At 40.2% G+C, this 17,955-nt stretch overlaps 7 protein-coding genes across 13 annotated transcripts in view; 3 read left to right on the forward strand and 4 right to left on the reverse strand.

The window, feature by feature from the left end:
- Positions 1-4,142, reverse strand: part of LOC117567785 (rab11 family-interacting protein 3) — a 50,193-nt gene extending 46,051 nt beyond the window's left edge. For 3 of the 5 annotated variants that reach the window (XM_052005399.1, XM_034248002.2, XM_052005398.1), the window contains exon 1: positions 3,437-4,141. The gene's annotated coding sequence lies outside the window, so the exon portion shown is untranslated. Of the gene's footprint in view, positions 1-3,436 lie in introns of all 5 variants that reach the window. The other 2 variants (XM_052005397.1, XM_052005396.1) reach the window with 2 other exon arrangements.
- A 122-nt stretch (positions 4,143-4,264) lies between these two features.
- On the reverse strand, positions 4,265-6,781 carry LOC117567784 (uncharacterized). The gene is made up of 3 exons (XM_034247997.2): positions 6,359-6,781; positions 5,859-6,295; positions 4,265-5,801 (listed from the first exon to the last, which is right to left on the reverse strand). The coding sequence occupies exons 1-3, from the start codon at positions 6,593-6,595 to the stop codon at positions 4,394-4,396; spliced, it is 2,082 nt and encodes a 693-aa protein (XP_034103888.1). The 5' UTR covers positions 6,596-6,781; the 3' UTR covers positions 4,265-4,393.
- A 445-nt stretch (positions 6,782-7,226) lies between these two features.
- On the reverse strand, positions 7,227-9,501 carry LOC117567787 (dihydrolipoyl dehydrogenase, mitochondrial). Its single transcript, XM_034248009.2, has 4 exons — positions 9,322-9,501; positions 8,491-9,018; positions 7,556-8,434; positions 7,227-7,493 (listed from the first exon to the last, which is right to left on the reverse strand). Exons 1-4 carry the CDS (start codon positions 9,358-9,360, stop codon positions 7,428-7,430), a joined length of 1,512 nt encoding a protein of 503 aa, XP_034103900.1. The 5' UTR covers positions 9,361-9,501; the 3' UTR covers positions 7,227-7,427.
- Positions 9,502-9,836: 335 nt separating this feature from the next.
- On the forward strand, positions 9,837-11,833 carry LOC117567788 (mediator of RNA polymerase II transcription subunit 19). Its single transcript, XM_034248011.2, has 3 exons — positions 9,837-10,571; positions 10,639-10,756; positions 10,814-11,833. Exons 1-3 carry the CDS (start codon positions 10,134-10,136, stop codon positions 11,302-11,304), a joined length of 1,047 nt encoding a protein of 348 aa, XP_034103902.1. The 5' UTR covers positions 9,837-10,133; the 3' UTR covers positions 11,305-11,833.
- Positions 11,834-12,103: 270 nt separating this feature from the next.
- On the forward strand, positions 12,104-14,034 carry LOC117567790 (glycerol-3-phosphate phosphatase). 2 transcript variants are annotated; one of them, XM_034248014.2, is made up of 2 exons: positions 12,104-12,378; positions 13,000-14,034. In XM_034248014.2, the coding sequence occupies exons 1-2, from the start codon at positions 12,282-12,284 to the stop codon at positions 13,851-13,853; spliced, it is 951 nt and encodes a 316-aa protein (XP_034103905.1). In that variant the 5' UTR covers positions 12,104-12,281; the 3' UTR covers positions 13,854-14,034. The 2 variants fall into 2 exon arrangements, with proteins under 2 accessions (XP_034103905.1, XP_051859592.1); XM_052003632.1 differs by lacking the exon at positions 12,104-12,378 and adding an exon at positions 12,757-12,923.
- A 64-nt stretch (positions 14,035-14,098) lies between these two features.
- On the forward strand, positions 14,099-15,713 carry LOC117571266 (glycerol-3-phosphate phosphatase). The gene is made up of 3 exons (XM_034253329.2): positions 14,099-14,318; positions 14,698-15,382; positions 15,446-15,713. Exons 1-3 carry the CDS (start codon positions 14,222-14,224, stop codon positions 15,600-15,602), a joined length of 939 nt encoding a protein of 312 aa, XP_034109220.1. The 5' UTR covers positions 14,099-14,221; the 3' UTR covers positions 15,603-15,713.
- A 948-nt stretch (positions 15,714-16,661) lies between these two features.
- Positions 16,662-17,577, reverse strand: LOC117566466 (uncharacterized). Of its 2 annotated transcripts, none has more exons than XM_052004715.1 (4): positions 17,465-17,577; positions 17,172-17,404; positions 16,938-17,108; positions 16,662-16,868 (listed from the first exon to the last, which is right to left on the reverse strand). In XM_052004715.1, coding segments are annotated over exons 1-4 (606 nt in total). In that variant the 5' UTR covers positions 17,466-17,577; the 3' UTR covers positions 16,662-16,667. The 2 variants fall into 2 exon arrangements, with proteins under 2 accessions (XP_051860675.1, XP_034101888.2); XM_034245997.2 differs by having other exon boundaries at positions 16,938-17,114.
- Positions 17,578-17,955: the final 378 nt, after the last annotated feature.

The following is a 17,955-nucleotide window of genomic DNA, read 5'->3' on the forward strand; positions in this document are numbered from 1 at the left end:
TAGAAAATAGATCCAAAGTCAAGTGAAGTTCTTTACTAAAAGTAAAACCAAGTTCAATCTTGAACACCAACTCTGTGTTTAACTTGAAATGCAAAATAAAATGCATATGAGGAACTTCAAAGTAAAGATAGAGTTCTTAAGTAAAAACAACTATTTGTTAGGTACATTTTACAGGGTATGCAAGGCTATAAATTGCATTCCCAGAAGTAAATTAATAATCCAACAAGCAGTTGAAACTTCAAAAGCGAAAAGTACACAACTTTGTGCCGAAGAAAGAGTTCTATTTATGCCAAAAATGAAGTTGTAAACTGCTGTTGACCCACAATCGTTGCAGCTCAGTGAAATTAGAAGCAATGCAAAGTAATTATAATGTCTTAAAAAAGCAATTCCCCTCATGACAATTACAGCTGGAATGGTGCAGGAGAATTTGTATTAGATTGACGGGAACAAACGCACAGGCATCTAGAATGCTGAGATATTTGTAATCAAAAGGAGATGCGGAAGTCTGTGGCTCACGTACTTGTATCTGAAAGATACATTACAGAACTGCGTGCGACGCTCGCCGCACATGACAGAACAAACACATAAAAATAAATACAATGTACGTATATCTAGAAACATTCGTTTATAAACAACAACAAAGTAGTCGCCACCTGTTTAAAGTCGTTGCAGTACTTTTGAGAGTCCCTCTCTATGAGTTCTCTGTGTTTTCTGTGTGTTTACAGACTTTTCAGTCACCGCAATTGTATTTACTTAGGCCAGAAAGCGGTTGCCTTCAAAAAGAGACGAGCGAGAAAAGTGTCGCCAGACTTGGCGAGGGAAGAGCGGGGAGTTTCCCTGACTAATTACAAACATATGCGTTGTTCCAATGACCAATCGCATTCCCCCCTCCCTTCCTCTGTGCATTCTCATTTCAATTGCACCTCAATTTGGTGGTGCATGCAACGGCGGCAGGTGGTAAATGCATTTGACCCACTTTGATGACGACTGCACTTCAATTCTCAACCAATTACAAATCAATTGACGATGTCATCATCTGTCTAACAAAAGTCGATAGGCAGCTTTTTTAGCTTCCTTTTTGTTTATTTCACTTATCTCGCTCTCGCTCTCGCTCTCGCTTCTCGACATGCTCTTTTCTCATCTCATTCTTCTTCTGCTTTTGGCAACGAAAATAACAAAACAACTGGCACGAGTTCTCGGTTATAAACAAAAAACACAACAACAAAAAACCAGAAAAAAATAAGTAAAAAGCTAAAACAACAAAATCATTTCGACTCGTTTGCCTTGAATCGAATTGAAGTTCAAATCTGTAATTTTATATTTAGCTGCAGCTTTTTTTTATATAGTATCATTGTTATTTCGTTGCTTTTATGCATTAATTAGCGGCTTTATACAAGTTGTATTTTTTTTAATGGAAATTCGTTCGCAATTGCAAAAAAATTATCTAAAGAATTGTTTGTTAATTAACTTATGAGAAACGTTGGTAATGTATTGAACAATTGTTATTTATGGAGACTAGCAGAAACGTATAAGCTGAATATATTGTATAATATTTAATATATTTCTGGGCTTATGAAAGTTTAAATATTTACAGTTTATTTTTTTGTAAAAATCATTTATATAATGCTCCTTACTATGTTCAACTTTTTCTTTAAATTAAATAGAAAAACTTAAATTCTCTATAACTTTTATTTTTGTAATATAAATTCACGTACACCTAAGTATACGTATTTTTCTTAAATAAAGATTATTAAAATAAATAAAAACGAGTATTTAATCCCGTTGCCAGTGCTTCTTAAACCTCCTCTGAACAACTCTCAAGCAACTTAGCAGCTTCAAAGCGCTGCTCAAACCTGTTATGCATTTTGACACTTTGCAGCTCGTTAGTGCTGCTCAAACCGTGTAGGAACAGGTCATGCCGAACATAGAACCCCAAAACTGCAATTGCAGTAAAATACTTCAGGCATAAACCAGAAGACAAACAAGTTAAAGACACAACAACAGCAAAAAAAGCGTGGCCAAGCCACATAACTGTGCCAAGGCCCGACAACAACAACAATGCATATTTTTGGGCATATGCAAAGTGCATTGCAAAGCAGAACCATTAGACAGCTAAACGAGTGAGGGAGATGCCAATAGAGTGGTGGTAAAACAAGGTGGGTGGCAAGAGAAAGACAGGAACAGGGGGGACTGCTATGGCTGTTGTAATTTTAGAGCGCTAAGCAATGTTAATAGGGGCCAAATGGACTTGGGCGAAATGAAGAAAACTATCAAATTACCATACGTATGGAAAACGCAAAAAAAAACACAAGAAAATAGGAAATAAAATCCATACGCGTGTGATGCAATGCAAAAGCAAAAGAAGAAGCAAAAGAGCGTAAAGAGCAGAGAGCAGCTGCTGCTGCATCTTTGAGTGGGTTTCGCATTACCGAAAAAACAAAAAAAAACATCGTGGCTGCTTCGAGTGTCTAATGTCGCTTCAGTTTTTTTTTTTCTTATAGACTGACTGGCTTCCTGTTGCATTTATGCCGGGGCAGGTGGCCATAGTTACAACAACAAGAGCCGGAAACACTTGTGCATGCTCTTAATGCTCCTTTGCTCTCATTCTGGTTGTCGCGCTCTTGCGTGCACTGCTTGGTTGCAATTACAGCAAATGGATTAAAAGCAACAGAAAAGCTTCCTATTTGTACGTACGTGTGTGTGTGAGCATAGATACCCTGCAGTGAGTGTGAGTGAATAAGCGGTATTATGCAGTGGCGGAGACCTGCTTGCAAGCAGTGCACTGTAAGGATGCTGGATAGAATTTCTACTTGTTTTCTATTTTTATCAGTCTATAATACCCTTTCTCTAGCTATAATCAGAGGGTAAAAATGGCTAAAACGCAAAAACAAAAAACTAAACCAAAGAAAACAATAAACCAAGCAAAAAGCGTCGTTGGCGATGGCGCCAACTGGCACGGCAACTGAAAAAAAACAACAGCAAACGAAATGGGAATTTCGCATTGGTGCAAATGTTACAACTACAACTATAACAAGTAATTTGCTTAATTGCGCGTACACCACAAAAAAAGTAAAAACAAAAGCTTAGACAGCAATGCTGCTTCAACCACTGACAACTGCGCTTACAGTTTGAGAATCAATAATAATAAGTATTGCGTGTCAACTAAAACCAAGACAAATGACTGTGCATGCTAACAACATTAATATCATATTTAATGTATTAAACTTGATAAAACATATTTAACATCCAATTTAATAGCAGCTTTTTATTTTGCCTTGGGTAACAGTTTGACAGTCCCCAAAAATGCTAATGAGCATTTACAAACACAGCCATGCAAACACAAGCATATGAGCATTTGTATGTGTGTAACGGCCAACAACTGTTGTTCCCCAAATGATGTAAAACAGTAAAGAACAAAAAATAACACAAAACGCACCTGTTTAAAACTGTTGGGCAAAATATTTGAGCGTAGCGCAATTAACTAAATATTTTAAATGCACTTCACGCACACAAACTCATAAACAGACGCACACAAACGAAGAAGCGAGAGACGCAACAGTTAGATATTTCTGCTTCTTCCCGCTTGTTATTCGTATTGTTGTTGCGCACCTCTTTTTTTGTAATCCGCTGCTGCTGCGCTGCTTCTGCTTCTGTTTTCCGCTGCGTCCAACGAACTTCTTAGACAACAGGTAGTCCAAGTGATTCTTTTATTACGGCTATATTTTGGTCTTAATTATGTTTTAATTTTGCTGTTATGTACTTGTTTTGTTTGCTATGTTGTGTGGACAAGGCCAAAAAATAAAGGTGTAAGCTTTGATTTAGTTGGAATATTTGTTGCACTTTCACTCGGGTCATGCGGGTGATGTTGATGCTTTTTACGCTTTGCGGCTTTTCAAATGAAACACGCACATACAAACAGACACAATTTGGGGTTTTTTATTTAGCTGTATTTACTACGCGTGCGTAACGTTGGCAACGCATTTGCATACTTTGATTAGGTTTTGATTTGCTGGCTGCACAAACACATACACACGCAGAGACACACACACATACGAATATACAGGTAAGTTAGAGCGACGAAACGAAACGCAAGAACGTCGAAGAAAAGCGCGCACACATCCGACCGAATCGCACAATTCAACGAAACTAGCAAACAATTCATACTGTGTGACCGCATATTTACAAGTAGCAAACACCAAACGTATCGACTTGAAGCAAAATACTAAAAGTGAGCTTTTTTTTTAAATAAATGACCAAAAAACAGTTTACACTTCGAAATTTAAATTTGTGTATTTTTTTTTTTGGTTGACTAGTGTTTAAGTTTAACAGACGATTTTTGCTTACAAAGATTATACTAAACAACAACAGTGCACAGGTTTTGCATGGTGCTTATTTAATTCTCCATTTTTGTGGCCTCTGGCTTCGAAATGTCGCTGGACGAGGACGCGGAGGATTCCTCATCCTCATCCTGCTGATCCGTCGACTGCTCCACGTCCTCATCAACCTGCTCGGACTCGCTGTGATCACATTCCGCTTGCTGCAACTGCTGTTGTTGTTTGCTCCGGACTGTTTTAGCGGCAGTATTGACAACACTCGGATTGGCATTGTTAAAGGAACTGGCCGCTGCCTTATAGAAGGCACTGTTGGCTAAAGTGCTGACCAACTCTTGCTGCTTGGTAATTGCATTCGCTTGACTAGTCACCGAAGCCAAGGCGCTGTGATTGCCGCTCTGTCCATATTTAAAGCCCGAAATGCTGTTGACCGCATTCAAAGGCAACGTGGCAGCAAAACCCAGTTGTCCACTTCCCGGCGATGCAGAGCGTCGAGCGTTGGGCAGGGTTGGGCCTTGCATTGAAGGCGCATTGAAGCCCACCTTGGGCACATTGAAGGTGTCCAGCTTGAAGACATGACGTGACGCCGTTCGATTCCTTGACTTCTCTACGCGCAACGTCTGCACAGGCACAATGGGTTTCTGGATCATGCGTCGCATGTTCCGCGATTGCAGCTGCTGTTGCATTGTGTCGAAATCACCGCTGATAGCCTCACCAGCATCGCCCCCAATAGCATTAATTGAACGTCCCGCCTCCATGCGTTGCTCGAAATGTGGCTGATTGTGCGCATTGACCTCCGGGTGCAAAACTCCCTTGGCCAGTCGTTGACTCGCCGTCTGCTTGGAATGCTCTGGCAGCAGTGGCGCAACCTGTACACTAGCCGGTTGATTGCAATAAGTGCCTAGTCCCAGTCGTTGCTTCACCTCCAGCATCGTTTGCTGGGCCACTTGACGTGCTCGATCGGCACCCATTTCCAGCATGTAGCTCAGCTCCTTTCGATTCGCCATATGTCGATCGATCTGTTCGCGTATGGGACGTAAATGCTCAATGACGGCATCGGCCACACGTTCCTTGTACCGTCCGGTATCCAAGGTTTTGGCCTCCTCTACAACGGTGGCAATGCTCGAGTTCGTTACATGGGCATGTATATTGACGAGATTACTGACGCCTGGACGCGTATTTGGATCGTAAGAAATATCTGACGTAAAGTCTGTCACAGCCTTTTTAATTTTCTCTTTGATTTGCTCAGGGGAGTCGGCCAGATTAATTGTGCCCTTGGGATTAGGATCCGATTTGGACATCTTCTTCGACACATCACGCAAAGACAAGACTCTGGAGCCATCGTCCTGCTCAATGACAGGAGTGCAGACGGGAAACAGCTCGCCATAGCGTCCATTGAAGTTGCGTGCCAGATGCTGGGCCAGCTGAATGTGCTGCAGCTGATCAATGCCAACGGGTACATGGGTAGCTCTGCAAAAAACAGTTGGGTTTAAGTCAAGGCAAGTACAGGTTAACGCACTCTCTTACTTGTAGAGCATTATGTCGGCGGCCTGCAGCACGGGATAGACATATAAACCCAGCGGCACATCGCGCACCTGTCGCGACTTCTCCTTGAACTGCGGCAGCTGCGCCAATCGCGGCATTGTCGTCAACGAGCTGAGTATCCAGTTTAATTCGCTGTGCTCCAGCACCGCCGATTGCACAAACAACGTGCACTTGGCCGGATCAATGCCGCAGGCGAGCAGCGTGGCCGCCATGGTGAAGATATTGTCACGCAGCATTGGAGGATTGTGTGGCATTGTTATCGAATGCATGTCCACAATGCAAATGGTGATGCTATCGCTGCTGTTCTGCTCCTGCATTTGCAGCCATTTTCGCACTGCACCCAAATAGTTGCCCAGATGCAGTGAACCCGTTGGCTGGATGCCACTGAACACCTTGCGTGGCCAGCGCGTGCTGCTTGTCTGCCATTTGGAGTGGGGAGTGAGTGAATTGTTACATCACCGTCCAAGACTTCTGCTACTCACCGGCTGCTCATTGCTGTTGTCCACACTGGGCGACTTCTTTTGCTGCTTGCCAGCTGCGTGTAATTGCGATGTCGCCGACGATGGCACTGTTCGTTGTTCCTTTCCTCCAAATCCAATTGTAGCAGTTTGAAATTGATTGGCATTCAGGAACCTTTTGGCCAGCGACATTTGCCGCGAGATTGAAATGCAATTGGAATGGTTCTTCGGAACATTGATTTTGATGGCCACGCGAAACATTGCGCAAGTGTTTCTTATTCAGAATTTTGTGTGCGGTTTCTGCTTAAATTACATAAATAGTTTTAAATGGTTTTGCATATATGGATCACACTTAATAAAACAAAAAAGCAAAAGTTAAAGAAAATAACACCCCGAATCTGATTGTGTGTTTAATTTTGCACTAGGTATTTCTTTTTTAAAAAACCAAACTATGAACATATGTCAAGTGTGACCGAACAAAACTGACACTTCGATAACATAGTTGTATATCGATTGCTACACCTTATTTCAAGTTGCATGCATTTATTTTGCAAAGATAGCTTTAACTATCCTTATCGGCAACCAAAGAAATATACAAAAAGGTTCACTGTGTCGATAAGTCGTCTATGCCATATTCGCTTTTATATACATATGTAGATCGACTCAAACATATCGATCGTATTATTAAAAAATAAAAGTATTTATTAATACATAAACAATTACAAATCGTATTATTATCACTTATTAGAAATTCGTTGTGAACAAACCTTTATTTAATGGCACTGTTTAATATTTTAGCTTATCGATAAACGTAGATAGTCTTGCCAATCACCACCAACGATATTCAGCAGCCACCGATAATTTGTAATAAAATAATGCGCGCTTGTTATCGTAAATTTAAACGCGATTTTATTGCTATACTTAGGACAACGTTTTTCAATTATATATTTTTGCAATACATTGCAGTTCTATATATTTATCGGCGAATTTTAGAAATATTTGCACAATGAGAATTTTCAACTCGCAGACACTTTTAGGTATATCGAAATGTGTTGATTTTTTGTTTGTTGCAGGGCAGCAGCAAGAAAACGATCTAGAAATTAATGGGTTTGCCAAAAGCAGCAGCCACATTCGCCTCACGCAGAGCCTCAGAGCAGGTCTACAAAGAAACATCAAATTAATCAATTTTTAAAGAAGTGGGAAAGTGTTTTTCCAACTTACTGGATGAGCATGACAGACACGGGCAATATCCTCAGACGATGCGCCATACTCCATGGCCAGAACAGCCTCATTGATCAGCTCACCGGCCGAGGGGCCAATGATGTGCGTTCCCAGCACGCGATCCGTGGCCTGATCAGCCAAAACTTTAACGAAACCATCGGTCTCGTTGTTTGTCTTTGCACGCGAATTGGCCATGAAGGGGAATTTGCCGACCTTGTAGGCGACACCCTCCTGCTTCAGCGTCTCCTCGGATTTGCCAACCCACGCAACCTCGGGATGTGTGTAGACCACGCTGGGCACGCAGTTGTAATCGATATGCACATGACCGCCATTGATGCCCTCGATGGTAATCAAGCCCTCATCCTCAGCCTTGTGGGCCAACATTGGGCCATGAATGCAATCGCCGATGGCATAAATGTTTGGCACGACCGTCTGGAACGTGGCATTGACGGGAATGCGACCACGATCGTCCTTCACAATGCCAACACCCTCGAGGCCAAGACCCTCGGTGTAGGGGCGACGTCCCACGCTCACCAACAGAGCATCGCACTGGATCTCCTCCTTGGCACCAGACTTGGCATCCTCTACGTTGACGGTGACATTGTTGCCGCTGCGTGAGGCGCCCATCACTTTAGTGCCCAGCTTGAACTTGAGTCCTTGTTTGGTGAGGACCTTCTGGAAGGTCTTAGACACCTCATTATCGATGCCCACACCGCCAATAGTGTCCATGAACTCAATGGCAGTGACTTCAGCGCCCAAACGAGACCACACTGAGCCCAGTTCGAGGCCAATAACACCAGCACCGATCACAACCAAATGCTTGGGCACCTGAGCCAGTTTCAAGGCTCCAGTGCTGCTTACAATCACTTCCTCATCGATCTGCATGTAAATCCACGTAAGAGATTGAAGCAAAAAGAAGTAATATTTATATTTACCGTGATGCCTGGGAAGGGAGTCACTTCGGAGCCGGTGGCAATCAATATGTTCTTGGTCTTCACCGTTTCGGTGGTGCCGTCGTTCTTTTTCACCAACACTTCGTTGGGATTGACAATGCTGCCAAAGCCCGTCAGCTGGGTGACCTTGTTCTTCTTGAACAGCATCGCGATGCCGCCCGTCAAGCCCTTGACGGCATTCGTCTTTTGGGCCATCAGCTTCTCCAGATCGAGCGTCACCTCGCCGCAGTTGATGCCACGCTTTGCCAAGTCACCGGAGTGTGCCATATGATAATAATGCGAATTGTTGAGCAGTGCCTTCGATGGAATGCAACCGACATTCAAACAGGTGCCGCCGAGCGTTGCCTCCTTCTCCACGCTGACGGTCTTCATGCCCATCTGGGCCGCTTTGATGGCGGCTACATAGCCACCAGGGCCAGAGCCAATCACCACAATATCAGCTTCGTGTGTTGCAGAATAGAAGCGGGCATTTAAAGAGCCTAAAATCGCAGCATTGGTGCGTAGCTGAGACTGCAAGCAAAAATTTAAAGAACGGTTTTAGTTTCGAAAGACACACTGGTCACACTGACAATATTATTTTTACGGTTTTGTTGTGTTTACGCTAATCACAGTGGCATTTAACAGTCTTTTTGAGATTAACAATAATCTTAATAACAGCGGTTAATGAACGGCCTTGACATTCACAATCACTTTACGGTTTTGACGTCACTAATGCAGTTAATGCCAAAGTTATGACCTATTTAGGTTAGAATTGCATAACCCTCGATTGAGATTTTTTGGTAATGTTTTTTACATTAACTTCTTAGTTAGTACCTTGGCAACAGCCGCAGCTCTCGATAACGTCGACTGCATTGTTGGTTAGTTGTAAAATTTACTTTCGTGTTTTGAAATTCCACCAACTACTATGATTTCCAATAATTTTCAATGTTTGCACTGAAAATTATTCTGGAAATTTTTTGCTAGAACACGGCACAAATCGCAGATGATGACTGGGCCAGCGTGACCACAAGTTGCGTTGCAAAAAATACCATTTTACTGTGAGATATATCACATTTGGTTGTTGGAGACTGGTTACACTATTTAGAGATAAGGTCAATTGTAGACCATTTAAAAAATTTATTTTAAATTACATCTAACGTTTTTAAAGATTCCTCAAAATTTTTTTAATATCCCTTTGCAGAAAACAAAAAGTGGAATTCGTTACATTTTCCCGCTCAATTTAGTGTATTAATTTCGATAAGAACTTCATTTCGATATGCAATGTAATCGGACCACAATTTTGGTATTTCAGGCCGTAGCATAGCATACATGGTATGTTTAGTTATTCGCTGTCTGTGCACACTTGTACACGAACACAACAAGATGGCGAGAGTTTGTCTGCAAATTCAGTAAAGAAAATCGCAATAAAACGTGCAAAATAATTGTTAAAACATAGTTAAAAGTGTTAAGCGGCCGCAATAGCAAGCCGAGCAAATAGTGCTCGCAATTTGTGTATGCGGCAGCGTCTGCTAGCGACTTGCGAAAGTTGCTGCGCTGTCTGGCCTTGTTGTTGTTGCTGTTGTTGTATGAGTGCCTAACTTGAAAGTTCGTCTGCCTTTTGTTCCTGTTCCTGCAACTGCGACAAAATGATGAGCAACTACGGCAACATTATGATGGACTCACCACGCTCCTCGCCCCACGGCGGTCGATCGCCAGTGGTGGCGCGACAGGACTCGTCGGGAACGCTGAAGACAACGATATCGTTAGGTAAAACACCAACAATAATACACACAGGACCATTCTATTCGATGAAGGAGCCACCAGCGAAGGCTGAATTGACAGGTGACAAGGATCTCATGACCGAATATGGACTGCATCATACGCTAACAAAATTCAAGGAGAAAAAGTTCAAGGAATCCTTGGCCTCTTTTCTGCCAAATATACCAGGCATCAATGACCTCATCACGCATCCCGTCGAGAACAGCACACTGCGCAGCGTAATCGAGAAGCCGCCCATTGGTGGTAAAGAGCTGCTGCCACTGACTGCCGTGCAGTTAGCCGGTTTTCGTTTGCATCCTGGACCGGTTTGTCTCATCCTTCCAATTGTAATTGTATGTATTTCTAATCATAATTATTATTTACTATTGCCAGCTGCCGGAACAGTATCGCACCACATATGCAACACCTGCGCGTAAACACAAAAACAAGCACAAAAAGCACAAACACAAAGACGGCGTCACCACGGGCGGCACAGAGTCAACGCTGCTGGGTAAGTTCAAGTGGAGTTTGCGCTTAGTTGCAACTCTTCTCATTGCAACCTTTTTAGATTCCGCTGGCTTGGAGACCTACGAGAAGAAGCACAAAAAGCAGAAACGTCACGAGGATGACAAAGAGCGCAAGAAGCGTAAAAAGGAAAAGAAACGAAAAAAGAAAAATCAAAGTCCTGAGCCTGGGTCAGCGTTGGGCATGGGCATGCCCGGCGGTGGCGGTGCCTTGGCTGGTGGCATGGGAGCTGGACCAGTTATGGGCGCCACAGCGGGCATGTCGAATAATCCAATGGGATCAAGCGGCGTTATTGGCGGCATGAATACGGGCATGGGTCTTAATAGTTTTCCGCCATCGCTGCAAATGCAACAACAGCAGCAGCCTCAACAACAGTTGTCAATGCAGCATCAACAGCAACATCAGCATCAACAACAAATGCCCAGTGGAGCGTTATTGGGCTCTGTGCTTGGCACAAGCGGCGGTGGACCGGGCGGCAACTCGAGTAGTGGCGGAGCGGGCGGTCCAGGCAGCTTATTAGTGTCACAGTTTTAGGCGAAATCCATTAGTTAATAGACTTGGCTCATTACCTCTCTCACACAAACACACACATCCATAGCTCCTTTAATAACAAAAGAAAATCACATGTGTCCAAAATACAAACGCACGCTCTAAATGCAATTTCTTGATAACAAAAAACAAAAAGAAAAAAAAACAAGTTTCATGTTTAGGTTATAATTTAAAGTTATGATTGTAAAAATAGTTTAAATTGTAATTAGCCAACTTTTCGTTCGTTTTGTAATGCATTGCTAGCTTAATGAGATTTATTTAATGCAAATTATGGTACAAAATGCTAAATTTTCGCTCTAGATTCCACAATTACCAACCCCCAACACTGCAAAAACCTAATTATATACACCGCATATACATTTACAAATTTATACAAATCCTAGCATGCACTTTACAAAATGATCAGTCATCAAAATGAATATTCTTATTTTGCTTAAAACTTTAGTGCTAGCTACAGTATTTTTCTTTGTTTGCAATGGTTTGTTCTTCCAGCATGTTTGTATAAAAAAAACAATTAATAATGAATGAAAGAAAAAAGCTGAGATTTAACAAAACAGAAACCTGTACTCTAAGTAATTAATTATATATGTAAGCGCCCATTACAATAATAAACGGCATAGAAATGTAATAAACAATTATATTTAACAATTTCGAATTTCATACTTGGCGGGCAAAGAAAGGGAAAATGTTGGCAAATGCAACAGCTACTCCGGGGAATGTACTAAAATATACCGTAAATCGACAGTACTTTTGGACCAGCTGAGCCTGAAAGCAAACAGCTGATTGGTTTTGGAGAGCTGCCAGATAGTTGAAAGGCCATCAGCCCATAGATATACATAAATAAATTATCAGTGAATGAAATGTTGTAATTAAAAGGTAACCTGCAGTACGAAACTGACATTTGATTATCCCAGTCCCATGTGTAAGCACTTCATCAATTAAAACACAACGATAAACGTACAATGTATAAACAAACGTGTACCAACCTATTGAACCTATCCAAAGATGAGGTCAAAGCTTGGCTAGATAGCTTTGATTCTGTTATTACTGATTGCGATGGTAAGTGAAATAAATTAATAAATGATGCTACATCACAAATATATATATGTATGTAAATTGCGTAACGATAGGAAGTTTTCGAAAGCAGACAGGCTCTACGTCACCAGTCACTATAGTTTTGTGTAGTTATGCCTTTTGCGTGTTGTGCATGTGTTTGTGTGTGTGCGTGTGCGTGGCCGCGCAAATTTCAATGTCAAAGCACAATGTCAATGGGGTGCGGCTAACAAGACCTCTTGAAGCTGCTCCACTTCATGCTTAGGAACACAATAATTGATATTATGAAATATTATAAAATTTACTTGTCAACTTTAGGCAGCCGATGAACGAATATAGTCTAGTATTATTTAAAAAACAAACAATTTATTAAAACAAAGATACTACCGAATGAGATATGATACAATATTTACGAGATTTACAAAATTCTATTATATTTTTAATGAATATCATATGTGGAAAACTGGTAAATGAAAATAATTCCAACTCAAATTTAATAATACTTTAAAGTTAGAAAATAATTCTCGTAAATGTGTATTATAAAATTTGTGGTAAATATTTTATTGATTTTTCTGGATGATTAACTATTATTTATATTCATAACAATTTAATCTTGAATTTATACAGGCGTGCTCTGGGTCTATGGTGAGCCGATTGCTGGATCCGCAGATGCTATGAATAATTTAAAAACCATAGGCAAAAGCATTTATTTTTGCACAAATAACTCTACAAAGACTCGCGCCGAGTTGCTTAAAAAGGGCGTTGATATGGGATATCACATCACTGAAAATGGTATCATATCAACTGCTCATGCAACAGCAGCTTACTTGAAGGCACACAACTTTAGCAAAAAGGTCTATGTGATTGGATCGGAGGGTATTACTAAAGAACTGGATGCCGTTGGCATTGCACATACAACAGTTGGCCCAGATCAGATGCACGGATCGTTGGGAGAGTTTATGTCAAAGCATTTAGTATTGGAGAAGGATATTGGCGCCGTTGTGGTTGGATTCGATGAACATTTTAGCTTTCCGAAAATGACAAAAGCCGCATCGTACCTTAGCGATCCGAACTGCTTATTCATCGCCACAAATACGGATGAACGTTTTCCAATGCCAACGCTTGTCGTGCCAGGCAGCGGTAGTTTTGTGAGAGCCATTCAAACATGTGCGGAACGGGAACCGATTGTTATTGGCAAACCGAATCCAGCTATTTGCGCACCATTGATCAATCAGAAGATTATTGATCCATCGCGCACTCTGATGGTTGGCGATCGTGCCAATACAGATGTACTTCTAGGCTACAATTGCGGCTTTCAAACGCTGCTCGTTGGCACCGGCATTCATCAGTTGAGCGATGTTGCCGAGTGGAAGCAGAGCAAAAATCCAGAGGACAAAAAGCTAATACCTGATGTGTACCTGCCCAGATTGGGAGATCTGCTGCCTTTTATTGTTGATAAGGCAACTGGTGGCAGTTATTAAGTTTTTAACTTTTAACTTTCATTTGAATTTATTCATTTATTCTCAATGAACTAACCTATGTATGTATTCCGCTCAGGGACGCTATTAAAATATAACCAATAGATGGAAATTTATTTTACACATAACAAAAATATAAATGTTTCTAGTTCAATTTACAATAAAACTATAATTATTTTGTAAACTGATCGTGCTTATTGAAATGCCATCAAGTGTAGCGCATATGAACTATCCCTACATAGGTGCAAGAGAGACAGCATGCACAGCGAGCTAACTGTGTTTGCCGCTCAGCCGACGCTCAATTGTGGTTGGGGCACGAACGTTTTTTGTGCCAATTCGGCCGACAGTTATAATCAGTGCGCCATTACAGCATGTTTAAGGCGAGCGGCACGAATTTGCTAGATCTTCAGGCCGAGCAGGTGAGCGACTGGCTGAAGAGCTTCGATACGATTATCAGTGACGGCGACGGTGAGTAAGCATTCCTATGTGTGCGTGTGTGAGTAGAAGACTGCAAGTCAAAGTGACCTCAAGTGGAATATACCAAAGTATACTAACTTGTTTACACTATTTAAAGTGTGCTGTCCATTTTAAAGTTTAAAAACAGCGCATCTTTTTTAATAATTTTCCAGTTTCTTAAATTAAATACGATAACTTCTAGATCTTAGAACAGGTTTTTGTTGCCCCTCTAAACGATCAGATTTGTATCTACAATTATTAAAAAACACAAAGCTATAAAATGGCAACATATGAGATATTGGCGTTGCCACCTTTCTTTAGGTATCTGTAGAAACTTTACGCGCGCGATCGAATTTGAATTTAAACTTATTATTTAATTTATATTAATTAGGCACAATATGGTTTGATGATACGGCTATCGAAGGCGCTGTAGAAGTGTTGAATGCACTGCAATCACGTGCTGGAAAAAAGATTTACTTGATGACAAATAATGGCCTCAAGACTCGCCATGAAATCTTTCAACGCGCCCAAAAACTGGGCATTCAGATACCAAATGAGTCGCACATCATTTCGCCGACACAAACCATTGTTGATTATCTCAAGCAGCACAAGACATTCGACCGCACAAAGCGGGTTTACGTGGTCGGAAATGCGGCTATTGCCAGGGAATTAACCGACGCCGGCATTGAGAGCTTTGGTGCTGGCAAAGCCGAGGAACTGCAGCCAGGTGACAAGTGGCAGGAGTTTGTCCAGCGTGAGTTTAGCACGCCCGCAGCTGCGGCCAATATTGGAGCCGTTGTTGTCGGTTGGGACGAGTATTTCAGCTACTGCAAATTGGCCCGTGCCTGTCACATTTTGAGCAGCAATCCCGATTGCCTATTTCTCGTTACGAACAAGGATGCCGTGCACAAATATCCCTCTCTTCACATACCCGGCACCGGCGCCTTTGTCGCCGCCATCGAAACCTGTGCCGAACGTCCGGCATTGGAAATGGGCAAACCGAATCCTTTGGTGCTTGAGCCACTGCTGAGCACAGCTGCATTGCAGCCAGAGCGTACGCTAATGATTGGCGATTGGTAAGCAGCAGCTGCGAAATGTCATTCAACGTCAAATCTGTCACACTTTCTCTGCCTTTGTAGCTGCAAAGTCGACGTCACCTTTGCCAGGAACTGTAACATGCAATCCCTCCTAGTGGGCACGGGCAGCTATCAATTGGATCAGTTGCGTGAGAACCCCCAGCTGCCAATGCCAGATGTTTATCTGCCCAAGCTAGGCAATCTATTGCCTTATATATAGGCCTTGATCAAATTGTAAATAATAGTAATAAATAATAGTGTAAACAAAAATGATAAGCAAACAACACGGTTGAATAATAAATACTCTTGCCTGTCAATAAAACGCATTTTTACAAATTTTGTACTGTCTAGTCTATACATCCTTACATAAATAACTTTTAAAATAAGTAAGTGAACGTAGAATGTCATGGTGATAACAGAATATATTTTTCAATTGTAAATTTTTTTTTCCACAATCAAAAAATTCAGCTAGTAGCTGACGTTCATGTTATACACATTTTTAATATTTATTCAGGTCATTACATTAATTAACGAAATTATTGATCGGGGATGTTTTTAAATACATATCCTCGATCATTAGACTATGTATATATGGTAAAATAGTCTTTGTTATATTTTTTTGTATTTTTTGGTATATTTCTAAATTAATACTGCATTGTATAGCTTTGATTCACAATTGGAGGCGGGTATCTCACAGGCGAGCACACTCGACTGTATATTTCTTACTTGACTTAATACATTGTAATTACAATTTTACAATACAATACAATACAATTTTAATGTTATATAGTGATTATATTTATATTATATAATATATAACGTTTGGCTTTTAATAAAAAAAATAGCGCTTATTTTCTTTTTTTTTTTTTTTTTGTATCAATTTCCTGGTATGAAGATGGCGTGAAAAAAATATTATACAATCTTGATCTGCCTGCAACAATAACATGTGATGTGATCGAAAGTTATAATACCCTTCGACCTCATAGGTAGCAAGTAAAGAAACTTCTAATTTAACAAACATTTATTGTTATGTAATAAGTGTAACTTACAGCGGACAGCTTAAAATTTACATCAGCGTTTTGTATTCCATAAGCTTTAGAACACTATTCCTTTCAGCGATTTCCCTGTACACCAATATGGAAAATAGATAAAACAAAAACTAGAAGATAAAGGGATATTTGAAAACTTTTGACTATTTTTTCCAGACCTCTAAGGCACGAGTTATTGCGTAACTAAATATATATACAATAATAAAAACTCACAAAGTGGTAGACAAGTAAGTCGTTTATAAGGGCAATTTTGCTTTTACTTCTCGTGCTAATTTTACAAGGTTCATTTTAACTTCATAACATATGATAGTTGGACGCATCCTATTTGACTGGTCAAATGCTTTAAGCTCAATTCGTAGTTTTTGTTCTCCTTCCATATTTTGCATTTTATTTTCGATTACTATATACATATCGAAGTCATCTAGTATATACTTTGTCTGGAAAAATAATTATTTTATATTGCCACACTATCATTCAAAATAGTTTATGATTTTTAGATATCTTACCCCCGGAACATTTAGACAATTGTTCTTGATTTCATCGATATTCGTTATGTATTTTACCCATAATGTGTACCAATATTGATTCTTATCAAACATTATTGGACAAAAATTAGTACTTTTTATAGAGTAGAGAGTTGGTACCCACTCCCGACGATCATATTTAAAAAGGTCAAGCTTAACCTTAAAAGCACATTTTGTCATTAACATAATTTTTTAGAAAATATTCAAAGAAATCACCTGTACGCGATCCGTTTTCTCAATATTCCATAGCAATGTAAAATTTCCTGATACATGTAAATTGTCCTGTTGTCGGCTAAAAGTCAACTCTGTCAAATTTGCGAGTCCATGAACATTGAGTACATTCTCCGGTTGGTTGGGACAGTCACTGAACAACTCATCATCTTCAAACTCGGTTAAGTATCTATGGGCTTTTGTGAAGCTCACTATTCCGACAACTACTGTCAATTGCACTAAAATGACACGATTCAGCCACATTATACTTTGATATGTTAAGACCTATTCTCTCATACTCCTTTATATGTTGAAATTTCGAGCTGGACACGCGCAAGATTTGATCAAATTATCTAGACGAACATGTTTTTGTTACCGTTTTATCTGATTTGTTTTGTAATTATTATAATTACTTTTCCAACACTACAATAATTATAGGTGTAGTTGATTTTATAATGAAGGGATACACAATTGCAATCTTTTACTATATAATGTTTTTATCTAAGTAAAAACCCGATAAAGTGAATAAAATTTTGTAGGATTTTAGAGAAACACCATTAAGGGGTTTATATCAGTCAATTTTAAAAAGTTTTCAAAAACATCCTTCTAATATTTAGTTCAATTATTAATATTATGTTTATTTTTATAATATACCAATATTGATATAGCTGCCAAAATAATAATTAAATCAAGTTCAAAAGGTGTTCCTTACACAGTGTAAATAGTTTGACATTATTGAGTAATGTTTAAGTAATAGAATGTTGCATACCTCTTTTAATGCTGCACACAC

Source organism: Drosophila albomicans, chromosome 3 (assembly GCF_009650485.2).
Source record: "Drosophila albomicans strain 15112-1751.03 chromosome 3, ASM965048v2, whole genome shotgun sequence".
NCBI classification, from domain to species: domain Eukaryota; kingdom Metazoa; phylum Arthropoda; class Insecta; order Diptera; family Drosophilidae; genus Drosophila; species Drosophila albomicans.

Bases quoted from the DNA above. Each gene is read 5' to 3' on its own strand.
- LOC117567787 (XM_034248009.2), bottom strand. From the start codon at position 9,360: ATGCAGTCGACGTTATCGAGAGCTGCGGCTGTTGCCAAG. The intron at 9,019-9,321 runs GTACTAACTAAG...TTTTGCTTGCAG, and splicing joins GAGCTGCGGCTGTTGCCAAG to TCTCAGCTACGCACCAATGC. The intron at 8,435-8,490 runs GTAAATATAAAT...ATTTACATGCAG, and splicing joins CTCCCTTCCCAGGCATCACG to ATCGATGAGGAAGTGATTGT.
- LOC117567788 (XM_034248011.2), top strand. From the start codon at position 10,134: ATGATGAGCAACTACGGCAACATTATGATGGACTCACCACGCTCCTCG. The intron at 10,572-10,638 runs GTTTGTCTCATC...TACTATTGCCAG, and splicing joins TTCGTTTGCATCCTGGACCG to CTGCCGGAACAGTATCGCAC. The intron at 10,757-10,813 runs GTAAGTTCAAGT...CAACCTTTTTAG, and splicing joins CACAGAGTCAACGCTGCTGG to ATTCCGCTGGCTTGGAGACC.
- LOC117566466 (XM_034245997.2), bottom strand. The intron at 17,115-17,171 runs GTGATTTCTTTG...TGTGCTTTTAAG, and splicing joins AGAAAACGGATCGCGTACAG to GTTAAGCTTGACCTTTTTAA. The intron at 16,869-16,937 runs GTAAGATATCTA...TTATTTTTCCAG, and splicing joins ATTGTCTAAATGTTCCGGGG to ACAAAGTATATACTAGATGA.
- LOC117571266 (XM_034253329.2), top strand. From the start codon at position 14,222: ATGTTTAAGGCGAGCGGCACGAATTTGCTAGATCTTCAGGCCGAGCAG. The intron at 14,319-14,697 runs GTGAGTAAGCAT...TATATTAATTAG, and splicing joins GATTATCAGTGACGGCGACG to GCACAATATGGTTTGATGAT. The intron at 15,383-15,445 runs GTAAGCAGCAGC...CTGCCTTTGTAG, and splicing joins ACGCTAATGATTGGCGATTG to CTGCAAAGTCGACGTCACCT.
- LOC117567790 (XM_034248014.2), top strand. From the start codon at position 12,282: ATGTATAAACAAACGTGTACCAACCTATTGAACCTATCCAAAGATGAG. The intron at 12,379-12,999 runs GTAAGTGAAATA...GAATTTATACAG, and splicing joins TGTTATTACTGATTGCGATG to GCGTGCTCTGGGTCTATGGT.
- LOC117567784 (XM_034247997.2), bottom strand. From the start codon at position 6,595: ATGTTTCGCGTGGCCATCAAAATCAATGTTCCGAAGAACCATTCCAAT. The intron at 6,296-6,358 runs GTGAGTAGCAGA...TCCAAATGGCAG, and splicing joins ACAACAGCAATGAGCAGCCG to ACAAGCAGCACGCGCTGGCC. The intron at 5,802-5,858 runs GTAAGAGAGTGC...TGTTTTTTGCAG, and splicing joins GCCGACATAATGCTCTACAA to AGCTACCCATGTACCCGTTG.